We start from the raw sequence: 12,639 nt of genomic DNA on the forward strand, positions 1-12,639 counted from the left end.
CCACTTAATTCAAATGTTTGTCCAGTTCTGCCTTGAATCTATTTAAGCTATCAACTTCTACAATAACAGATGGCAGTTTGTTCCAACAATCAACCATCCGCTGGCTAAAGGCAAACTTCTGCACATCTATATAAAAATTTATATACATCTATATAAAAAGGTTATTGCAAATAGTCAAAATTCTTTTATATACATGCAACATAGAGGTTGAACCTAAACATTTTATTATACTCTTAGTTGTTTTCACACTCTTTGTGTGTAGAATAGGTAGTGTGTGTGTGTGTGTGTGTGTGAGAGAGAGAGAGAGAGAGATGTATTTATTACCTTAATCTAAGAGAGCTAACATAAAAATTTATATAAGCAAGTTCATTAATGTATGCATTAACAAACTTGTTTATATAAATTTTGTCATGATTTATAATAAAAAATGACAGCAAAAAACCACGACTTTTATGCAAAAACCATGAATGTTTCATTTTTGCTCATCTTCCAAATTGTACATTTCATTTCTCCAACAAAGCACATGGCAACAAACATAATATCCAGTGCTTCAGCTATAATATGGAATATATAGATAGCCTAAATGATATACATGAGTAAAAAACAATAATAGCTGCCTGATTTCAATGAAATTTCAGAAGGCTCATAAAATCTCTCTGAAAGGCCAAAACATATTTCATGAAAATCCATCCACCAGGAGCCAAGTTATTATATGCAGACAGACTGAAGAACAGACAGACAGACAGATATGATAGAGACAACAGATGCATTTCACACGCACTGTGTTGGCTTTGATGCACACCCTTGTGTAGAAACGGACTGGTCCATGATCTGATAAAGGTACAAATCAGGAACGGCTGATATAAGATTGCAGTCTGCATATGTGGCAATCAGTTTTGGAATGTCTGTGAGGAAGAATGGGTCAGCATCAAGATCTTTCCAACTTTGAACATGGAATGATTGTGGCGGCAAGACATGCCACCAGGTGTCAATATCTCAACAACAGGCCAACTTAGCTAAGTGCTCCCATTCTGTGGTGTTATGAATAAACTGGCTCAATAATGGTCAAAACACCAGTCAAATGTCACAAAGACACAGTCACATGTGGTCAATGCCTGTGGCAAGAATTGCTTCTTGTATAGTAGCAAAGGAGCAATGCAGCACAGTGGTCAGCTAACTACCCGGTACAATGTAGGAATAGCAAGACTAATATCTACATGGACTATGTGCCAGACATTAGCTCATATAGGCTATTGCAGTCGACAGCTGTTGTGGGCACCTATGCTCACTGCTAGACAGACACAAGAAACTGCACCTTGCACGGGCATGTCAGAACCAACACTGGATCACTAATACGTGGAAATCTGTTGCCTGGTCTGATGAATTTCATTTCCAACTCTATTGTGCTGATGGGTATATCATTTGGAGACACCAGTATGAGGCCATGGCACTTGGATGTGTTATTGGTGTTCAGCAGGCTAAAGGCAGTGTAAGGCAGTGGGGTTGTGGCTTGGCAACTGTTTTCATGGCATAACTGGGTTCTCTGATCGACATTAATCAATGGCTCAATGAGAACACTTACCTTTCTATCATTGCCAACAAAGTACATCACTTTGTTGTCTGGATTGTCTGGATAGTGTATCCAGACAATTCCAGCATTTATTGACAAGACAAGTGTATAGCATTTATCAACAAGACAATACACCACCAAGAGGCCTAGCAGGTTCCTAACTGGTTTCAGTAACATGACAATGAATTCTCCATCTTTACATAGCCACCCAACTCAACCAATCTCAACCCAATTGAGCATGTTTGGGCCCTACATGAAAAAGATATTTAATGCTAAAACTATCTACCTGAAAATGTGTAAGCATTACATGCAGAGGTAGCACTACCACAGGGCACCCTACAACACCTGAAAAATACACCAAGACATATATAGGCTGTATTATTTTGGGAAAAGGGGACTGAAAAAGGTATTAAGTAGGTGTTGCTAATGCAAAGTCACTTAGTATTTATGTGAATGTGTCTAAAAATCAGATAAAATGCATATATTACTAGATGATTAATTACAAATTATATTCTGTAATTCTTTTTAAAAGATTAGTGCAGTAGAAAAAGAGTATATAGAAGTAGCATTTGGGAAAAAAAAATATAGCATATTATAGTGAACTTAATTTGGATATACTAATTTATAAATATGCATTTCTTTTTTTCTTTTTTTTTTTTTAAATAAGGTTAGCCATGGGGTGTTCTGTTTTACACTACAGTAGCATGGCCTGTATACTCAGAAAACATTACCACTGTTGTTTGAACCTCTCTCCACTATAATGACCACTTTTCTTTTTTGCTTCCATGTGTAGTATGCTAATAAACAGAACAACAGATATGATAAAATCTGAATTATATGTATTCAGAGAGTACCCTGGTGTTGCAATGATGACAACCCAGGTGCGAAGTATAACTCCGCAATATGAGAGATGCTTGATGGTGTGGAATAATTTAGATTACAGAATAGTTTAGGGCTAAAGCCTAAGGTTATGTAGGGAGTTAACTAGCATACAAGTTAGGGCAGTTGCCTCAGGTTATGTAGGGAATTAACTACCATACAAGTTAGTGCAATTGCACTCTACTAATGCTAATAAAAGATCTTTATAACTTCAAGAAAATAACATGAGCCACCTATATGCAGCAGGATAAGCCATCAAAGTAGAGGAGCTCTCTTTCAAAGAAATTTTGCTGATAAAGAATGATTCATCTTATATTTGCAAATATTCTTTCTGTTTTTACTCCAACATAACCACACAGGTCAGTGATTTTACAACTAGCTATTTTAACAATAACAAATCATTAACAGTATTTAGCAATCACATAAAGGAACCACTAGGTGGGAGTGATCTCTGCATTCTGATGTAAAACTACTGCCAAAGGTAAAGGGAAGAAGTTTTGATTTCATAAGGTGAATAGTTTTAGAGTTAGTGTTTAAATTATTTACAGTGGGACCAATTGATGATGTTACCAATTGAAAATTCTATATGAGAAGCAATCATAGAAACTACTAAGCTTTTTATACCAACTAAGACATATTGTTCAAAGTTTAGACCTAAATGGATGACAGACGAAATGATGAAACTAGTGGCAGAGAAGAAAAATACATGGTAATTATAAATTATTGGGAGTTACAGAAACCAATAGTAAGTATAAACTAGTCTGCAATCAAGTTACCTAGGGGGGGAGGCAGGCATGCTTAAGCTAATTACAAGAAGTTCTTGGCTAAAAAACATGCAAAGAAAAATGGCAAAGGATTATTTGCTTAAGTTATCACACTGATTCACTGGATAAATTGCATAACTACCAAGATTCTGAAGGTTGCTGACAAGCTGAATAAATATTTTATATGTACACAAAGAAGTTTTTAGGGATGAGGATACCAGAAGTATATCTAATTCTAACTGAGAGTTAAATGTGATAACTCAAAAGAATTTGAAAGAGAAATTGTTGAAATATTGGACAAATTATTAGAAGGGATGGGCAAATGAAGTGTGTAATTTTTTTTTTTCTTCCTTGCATCATTTTGCTAGTACTAATACTAATACAAAGTAAAAGGGAATATCTCTATCTATCTTAAGTAAAAGGAACACTCTTCTATGTTTAAGAAAAAAAAAATTAACTCTTATCTGGTTAATATTTTGCATTAGCTACAAGAACACAGAAAATCTCTTTTCTTTCACAAAAACAAAAGGACATATACATAAATTATGGAAGGACAGTTGCAGCCCAGATATAAGTTTTTGTTGAACTAGAGAGCTTATTTCAATTTAAGAAGCACTTGATAAGATCAAGTGCTAGTTATTTTTTTTTTTTTCAATTTAAGGCTGATGCTAAATAATGCTAGCCTCCATGCATTCCTTTGTCTTTATTAACACTAATACTAAAAGAATTGACAATTTACCTGTTTCAGCTTATTTCGGTTTTCCCTTGAGATCTGTTTTAGTACTCCTTGATCGAGAGCAAATTCACTTATAGGTATTTTTGCATCTGCAGGAAGTTGATCATTTTCTGCCATCAGACTTTCCAGCTGAACAAACAGAAAAGCTTCCAGTTATGTTCCACATATCTAAGTATTATATATCAATAATAGAAAATGACAGGTTTCTGTTTCAGAGATCACAAAATGTGATCTCTTAAGCAGAAGTTTATCAATCAACCATATACCTTTCATCAAATATTTGGATTTTAGATAAAGAGAATATAATGAAGAGGGAACTGCATAAAATTTAAAAAACAAATCCTTTTTCTAGCAGCCAATAATGTTTGCATATTTATCACAGTTTATTGAAACAAACTACAACATGCAATATCTAATCTCCTAGCTCAATTAGCATGTAAATATCAGTTCCATTTAGAGTTCATATTTAAGTTTTTATATACATCATGTTGAACAAAGGGGAAATTCTTTACTTATATTCATTGCACTTTTATTTATTACTTCTTGCACATTAAGTATTACACACACTTCTTTATTTAAGAAAATAAAAAAATAACAAAACCTGAACTCTTATCTGGTTTATATTTTCCATTAGCTAAATAACATTTAGTGATTAAAATAGATTTATTCATTAATAATAATATACTTGTTGTATTTATTATTTTATAGATATATTTTAAATAAGCTTATAATCTCACTCACTCCCTCACGTGTGTGTGTGTGTGTGTGTGTGTGTGTGTGTGTGTGTGTGTGTGTGTGTGTGTGTGTGTGTGTGTGTGTGTGTGTGTGTGTGTGTGTGTGTGTGTGTGTGTGAGAGTGAGTGAGTGAGTGAGTGAAATAGGTAAAATAATGGATTGAAAAATGCAATGGTAATAATGGAGAGAGAAAAATAAAGTTAGGAATAAATGTAAAGATGATATGACAAATGCACCTGTGTGCACAAAGCAGCAACAAAGGATAGATAAGATTATGTGTGTGAGATAGAATTGATAAGTCTGTTAAAAAGTGCCAAGATGGATGCATAAATTACACAAAATGCCACAACTAATAGGAGAAGGATAGCAGAAATACGAGATATTATAGCTGTCAGAAAGAGAGAAAGAATGTGAATACCTATGCGATATGATGAATTAAACAAAATTATAGGCTGAACTGCAAAGCAAGGAACTTACCTGCAAAGCAGGTAAGCAAAATTGATTACATTTTAATTTAATAATTTCTCTACCCACCTTTTGTGGACCTATTACAAAAATTACCCACCCATATCTGATGCTGGCCACTTCTCCTTATATTAATTTAATCAATTTTGCTAAAAGTAAATACTGATACATAATCAGGTATTTCATCAGGGGACAACACCTGATCATCAATATTCCAGGTATCAATTATATACAGTCCATTCCGGTTATTTGGGACACATCGGGACTAGTGCATTTTGGCCAGATTAAGCGGCTGCCCCAGTTATCCGAAGTTTCATGTAAATAGTTAAAAATACAATGTACCTCCCTTTACAATTAGTTCACTGTACAATCAAATCACGTTACAACGAACTCACCATAGTAAAGTACCGTTCATTATACGATGTGTAGTAAGCGCTGGTCATTGTGATCACGTCTGTGAATTGAATTTTAATTCAATTAAACAGCGATTCTAATTAGAGAAAATAGGAGGAATATTATCCACAGGCTATAAAAGTAAAGATATATTAAGCACAAATTTACCCTTTATTACCTTACCAATTAAAAAATTAAATGATACGTGAAAATCGGAAGAATATACGTGATAATCGGAATAATTAATATGTACTGTAATATGTACATACGAACTAGTTGACATTTCTGTTTACTGACATTTGTGGGTGGGGGTTAAAATTTAAAACATTAAAAAGATAAGCAATCAATAACAAAGAACAAGGCACACACAAACTGCAAGTAACACAATATGCGCAAGTGAGAACAGAGTAACGAGTTACAAAGCTTTAAAAATAGGAATGAAGAGAAGATCTGAAAATTAATTTTTTTATATGATTGAAGATTCCATGCATGTGTAAACACATTTCACCATAATAACCCACAGAATTCCAGCTGTCGGTATTATCACAAATTCAGTAAGATCGAGTTTACTGTTCGTTTGATAGATTTCACTAACAGAAAAGCCCAATAAACAGATGACTGCTAATTGTTTTTATTGTTTTATGGTTGTGACTTCCAGAATTTCGACTGAACCACGTGGTACCATCGGAGATAATCGTAGGGTAATCTCCAGTGCTGCAGTCTCCTGCCCCGATTAAACGGAATGCTGTCCCAATTATGCGAAGTAAACCCTGGCTATTTTCTCGATTGGTTTCTGTTTTTTAAGATTTGCCCCAAATAAAAGGCTGTCCCAATTAACTTGTGGCCCAAATAACCAAAATCCACTGTACTTTATTTTTGCAACTAGTTGCTTTTTTGTTATTCTTTTGGTTTTTTATTTCGGCTATTTTTATTTTTTGGCTCCTTACATAGCAAGCATTTGGTATTAGTCCCTTTTTTCTACTACCTCTCTCACAGTCAGGGCCCTTACTAAAAGGTTTGGCTTTACGATCCCAGCTAGCTCGGTAATTTTATTCGTAAAACTATTAGTGCAATACAGGGGTGATACAAACGTACCTACTGTCCTTAATCTCTGCTGGGCCAATCAGAAGGCTTTTTCTTGCTGTTTGTGAGAGCACTCTATATTTCTCGTGTTGTTTGTTCTTCCTTTTACCTAGAGGTTGGTAAGCCTTGCACCGCTGCTCATACCTCCACATGGTCTGGGGGGACAGGTGAGGTGGGTAACCCCTTGCCTGGCTGAATTGAGCAAGTGGTGTAGTAGGGGCAAGAAGTTTTGTTTTGACATTTTAACTTTTTTGAAATTTTTCACAACTCAAGAGGGGGCTTATTTTACCTCTCCTGAGGTTATTGAGAGCATTTTGATGTATTTACAGGCTCTCGATTCTGCATTGTGAGTTTGTAAATTTTGTAAATAGTTGGCTGTTTCCCATTTTAGAGATTCAGCTTTTATTGTAAATATATTTAAATTTTATAATATACAATTATGGAAGAAGATTCTGATAGCATGGAGCCTACAGAAACAATTAGTGAAGAGGAATTGTTAGAAGTAACATCAGCAGTCACTAATGATGAAAGAGAAGAGACAGATAAGAAAATTCTATGACAAGCACAGGACTTAGCAGAAATTGAGGTATTCCCTGGAAGAACTATTCCAAGAACTCTGCCACCAAAGGTTCTGCATCATTATCTCTCTCAGGCCTACCTAAGGCCTCACAATCTAAAAGTGATAGTGCATCAAAATCAAAGAAAATGATATCAAGGTCAAGCAACAGTGCCAAAGAAGGAACAGTCTCGAAATAAAGATACAGGAGGGACATATAAAAGAAAGCAAGATGATCATAGTAAGGAAAGATCTAAATTTAAAGTGTTTGAACATGTTAAAGAAATAAGAGGAAGATTGAAAGCCGATTTGTTCGATAAATATAGTCAAGTTCCCATAGTCACCATGAGAATAATTTTGGAGATGTGGGATGTATTGGAAACAAAAGCAAGATGTACACAGGGAGAACTTGCTATTGAGGGAAAGGGCTAAGGTAGAGAAAGCCCACAAGAGAAGCATGCAAAAGTTCGATGAAATTTACCGGTAAAAATGTTCGCAATGTAGTTTCACCAATAAACTTTTTCGAAGTTTGCCGTGCTTCTCATTGTGTGCTTCCTTTACCTTTGCCTTTTTTTCCTTAATAAACAATTTATCCACTAGTCCACCAATGATTCTAAAGAAAAAAGGTCAGGTTACTCCCTCCACTTCAGGAGGATTTCAATCTCCCATGGGATTCAATTTCTACTCCTGACCGATAACACCCACTGTATGTTTACAATACAAATGCCGTTACAGCAAAGTACTTTTACCGGTAAATTCATCGAACTTTTGCGTGCTTCTCGTGTGGGCTTTCTTTATCTTCACCAGGGAAAGATTAGATAAAAAGGCTCAAGAAGTGAAAACTTATGCTGGAGTAATAATAGAAGAAAGTCCAAAAGAAAAGACAGTCCCAAAGGTATTGTTGATAAAAGGTGATAGTAAAAGATTTAAAACCAGTGAAGAGGTTAAAACAAAATTATTAAAAGAAATAAAGCCCTTATTAAAAGATGTGAAAGTAAAAACATTAGAATAGTACGAGAATGTGGTGTACTAGGGGAGGCTGAGGGGATGATGATATATTCAAAATCAAAGGCTGTGCCAAGGTACAGGAAGTGGGTTTAAGACTGAATGTACCAAGGATAATTCATCCAAGGATTGTGATTTTTGACATAGATAAGGATGTAAACCAAGAAGAGTTCCTGGATCAGTTGTAGATAAGGAACTGTAAAGACTATGAAGTGTCCAAGAAGGCATTCAATGAGAATGTCGGGCTTGTTTCTGTAAATAAATCTAGAAATAGTGATAAGGTTAATTGGGTGCTGGAGGTCAGGTCGAAGGCCTGGAAAGTTATTGGAAAGCGTGAAAGATTATATGCCCTATGGATGGCATATAAATTCTGTAAAATCTTCTCGGTAACACAATACTTCAAATATCTAAGTTTTGGACACATTTAAAAATACTGTCAGAGAACTGTCGTTTGTGGACACTGTTCTGAAACAGGTCATTCTTACAAAGATTGTACTCACAAAAATGAAGGACCAGTTTGTAATAATTGCAAACTGGGGAAGAGGGCAATGAACCGTGTTGCAATGGATAAGAACTGCCAAGAATATAAAAGAGCACTGCAAATATATAAACAGAAGATAAATTATAGCTGAAAAACTGAGTGTGGTACAGTTAAATGCACAGGGAGCAAAAGGTGTAGCATCACAATTGGCATATGAGATGGAGCAGAAAGAATTAGATATTGCTCTGGTTCAAGAACTTTATAAAGTGATGGGTAAAGTTAAGAAGATATCTTATGGGTTATAGGATTGTGAAAAATAGGATTGTGTCTGAAAGTGATCATCCCAAAACTTATTTTGGTAAGGAATGTAAGAATGGTGGTGACTAAATTAACTCATCTCTCAGATGAAAGTATAATATGTTGTGAAATTATTGGGAATATCTTTTTGTTTCCTTATATTGTCCACCTTCTGAGGAAATTGAGTCATATATAAAAAAGTTAGAGAAGATATGCTACAAATTTAACCCCAGGGGCTCACATCTGGTGAGTATGGGCTTGGCACACCCAGGGTCCTGAGCTGGATATCATCATTCTTCTCTTTCTTGGTGATTCCCTAGATGGAGCAGAAAGACTTCGAAGATTAGGGATAATGGTGTGGTATTGGAGATGCAAACAGAAAAGGAGCTACAAGAGGTAAAGGAATGCGAGAGCATTAAACGATTGGGCGTGATTCTCTCGACTCCAAAAGAGCCAGGGCGAAAAATAATATTGTATCATGTGGAAAAAACGATCAACAAGGAAGACCTGTTAAGAAGACTTATACAACAAAAATTTACTAAATATGAACATCTCTAGGGAGGAAGTGAAGATGGAGATATTTGTCCGTTTTTGTAGTATTAATAAAGCAAAAACAGGAAATAATTGGGTCCTCCAGGTGTCAAGGCATATTAGAAGTCATTTGTTACTGCATGGTAAGATTTTCATTGGCTTCAAAGTAACTAAGTAACTAAATTGTCAGGGATTTGGTCATACAGCCAGAACATGTTATCGCACAGACCATGTCTGCAGTCACTGTGCAGGCATAAACACTCCTACACATTCTGTACTCATCAGCGAGAACAACCAATCTGTTCCAATTGTAAGGCAAAAAATCGAGCTGCAAATCATTCTGTAAGGAGTAAACAGTGTCCAGAATACTTGAATGCACTTAAGTTGGTCAAAGAAAGAGCACGGCAATTTGATAACGTTAATGGTAGATATTGACAATCACTTAATTCTTAATCAGTACAATGCAAAATCGAATGGTAACCTATGTATACTACAGATTAATGCTCGGAGATCAAAATTGGTGGCTGATGAAGTTAAACTAGTGTGCAGCAGAGAGAGAGAATATTGATATAACCTGCATACAGGAACCATACTTAGTGAAAGGTTGGAATACAGGATATCCACTTTCAGCATGTGTACTCTGTGCAGATGAAGCAGACTTAAGAGCTGCAATTGTAGTGTTTAATAAGGACATAGTTATTACTGTTATAAATTCATTGTGCTCTTCACAGATGGTGTGCATAGGGGTAGAGTCAGATCTTGCATCATTCTATCTATGTTGTATGTATTGTCATCACTCAACAGAAATTAATTTCTACATCAGGTACATGGAACTGGTTCAAAATCGCTTGGGTAGTAATTCAGTAATATTTGCAATGGATTCTAACACAAGATCAGCATCGTGGTTTGATAGAATTACAAATGATCGTGGTCATCAACTAGATGAATTCTTGGCTTGTTGTGAATTGTTTATACAAAATCTACCAAGTTCAGATAGTACTTTCTTCACTGTTAAGTACTATCTGAACTGTCTGAACTGAACTGAACTGTCAAGTCGATATTTGATTCTCCAAATATTGACTTGACAATCAAATATTGTCAAGTCAATATTTGGAGAATCAAATATTGACTTGACAATCTGTAATGTAAGGGCAGCTGGTATCGTGGACGATTGGCGATTAAGAGCAGACTGGATCTGCTCTGATCATTGGGCCATTGTATTTTCTGTCAGGGACATAACAAAACTAGCTAAGTCTCAGGAACAGTTATGACGATTTGCTATCGAAAATGCAAAGTGGAATAGGTTTGATGAATATATTCATGTCCAACTTGGGAATCTGGGTATTTGAGCATTCAGTCAGATGTCTGGAGAGAATGCAATGGAATTACTTCAGCACTCTCTCTTTGAGGCTTCCAGCACATCTATGAAGCAAAAGAACTGTAATAGGATTCCAGTTAAATGGTGGTCTTGTGAGTTAAGCCAACTTCGGAAGCAGGTTCATAAAGTGCGGAAAAGGTACCAAAGAAGTAAGCATAACAATGGGGAGGAGGAAGTTAATATTCTTAAAGTAGAGTATCAGAGGATACGGAGTGCATACATGCATATGATATCTAAATCAAAATTAACTGCCTGGAGAATGTTGATTAGAACAGTGGCAATGAGAACCCATGAGGAATTGTATATAAGCTATGTACTGGCAAGACTAAAATATATAATGGAGATACAGCATACTCTATTGGAGGTGTTGACCATGAAAGTACGAGTTGGAGAGAAAGTATGTCTGCGATTTTGGATTATCTGATTGGAGATACTATCTCTTAGCAAGACGATGAGGAACAGATGTTGATGAAAAGGCTTAATCATGCTTACTCTGGGGTACATGACGAGGATCCCTTTAGCCTGATTGAACTCTGTGATGCAGTACAACGCATAAGGAACAATAAATGCCCAGGGATGGAGCTCATTGAAGGAGAGGTCATTAAACGGGCTCATCGACTGATACCACGGATCCTTCTTGAAGCTTTTAATAGCTGCCTGCGTGACAGGGCCTTTCCATCACCATGGAAGGATGCTGTATTAAAGCTGATACTGAAGGGACCATCTAGGCCAAAGAATGATCCACAATCTTATCGAAAGGTGTTTGAAAGGATGCTGGCGAGACGGATTACTGACTATATTGAAAAAAAAACTTAGGCTGGTCTGGCAGACAATATGGTTTTACTCCAGGTCGTGGAACAGAAGATGCACTTTGGGCATTGCGAAACTATATATTAGGCTCGAACAGTAAGTATATCCTCGGAATCTTTATTGACTTTGAGGGAGCTTTTGACTCCATTCAATGGAGCAGCATTCTTATGATGTTGATACTTGTAGGCTGTTCAACTAAGATCTTTAGGGTGGTAAAGGACTACTTCACATACCGTGACTGTTAAGTCGTCGGTTGATTCTATTATACGAGAGGTGACCAGGGGATGCCCACAAGGATCGGTTTTTGGACCACTAATGTGGAACCTAGTTTTGGGGGACTGGTTGCTTTGAGCATACAGAGATGGTGGCATATGCCGATGATCTTGTGTTGCTTATTGAAGGAAATACACGGATGCAACTATAAACCAGGTCACAGCAGGTTTTGTTTGAACTTAATAACTGGTGTAGGTTACATAAACTGACTGTATCAAGAACCAAAACAAGGAGAATGGTCTTTAAGGATAAATTTTCAAGTAGAAGACTCCCACTTGTTAGAATGAATGGGTCGAGCCTAAAATCGGCAAGGCAATTAAAATATCTAGGCATTATGTTTGATGGATCTTTGACTTTCAACTCACATGTTACTTATCTATCAGAAAAGGTGAGGAAATTTATTGGGATGATTACTCAAATCACTAGAGTTGGCTGGGGAATAAAAGGTAGGGCGCTGAATTTGCTATATGAATGTGTATTTATCCCCATGGTAACGTATGGTGCACCAATTTGGTTTGAACATGCAAGTGGAAAAGTATTTACTAGAAAGCTCAGTTCCATTAAAAGAGTAATGCTCCTTAAGATGTGCATGGCATGCAGAACTGTGTCGACCCCAGCTTTGCAGATTGTGACTTAAAAATTACCTATTGATCTGCATTTATTGTATTGTGCATTGGTTTACTT

The 12,639-nt window shown here is 36.1% G+C and overlaps 1 protein-coding gene across 1 annotated transcript in view; it reads right to left on the reverse strand.

The window, feature by feature from the left end:
- Window positions 1-12,639, reverse strand: part of LOC150089626 (cilia- and flagella-associated protein 43-like) — a 204,059-nt gene that overhangs the window by 37,911 nt on the left and 153,509 nt on the right. Inside the window, exon 11 of the mRNA XM_090390056.1 lies at window positions 3,953-4,078. Within this exon, the coding sequence (XP_090246182.1) occupies window positions 3,953-4,078 (126 nt within the window). The remainder of the gene's footprint in view (window positions 1-3,952; window positions 4,079-12,639) is intronic.

Source organism: Mastigoproctus giganteus, chromosome 2, assembly GCF_048544385.1.
Source record: "Mastigoproctus giganteus isolate SK-2022 chromosome 2, ASM4854438v1, whole genome shotgun sequence".
NCBI classification, from domain to species: Eukaryota; Metazoa; Arthropoda; class Arachnida; order Uropygi; family Thelyphonidae; genus Mastigoproctus; species Mastigoproctus giganteus.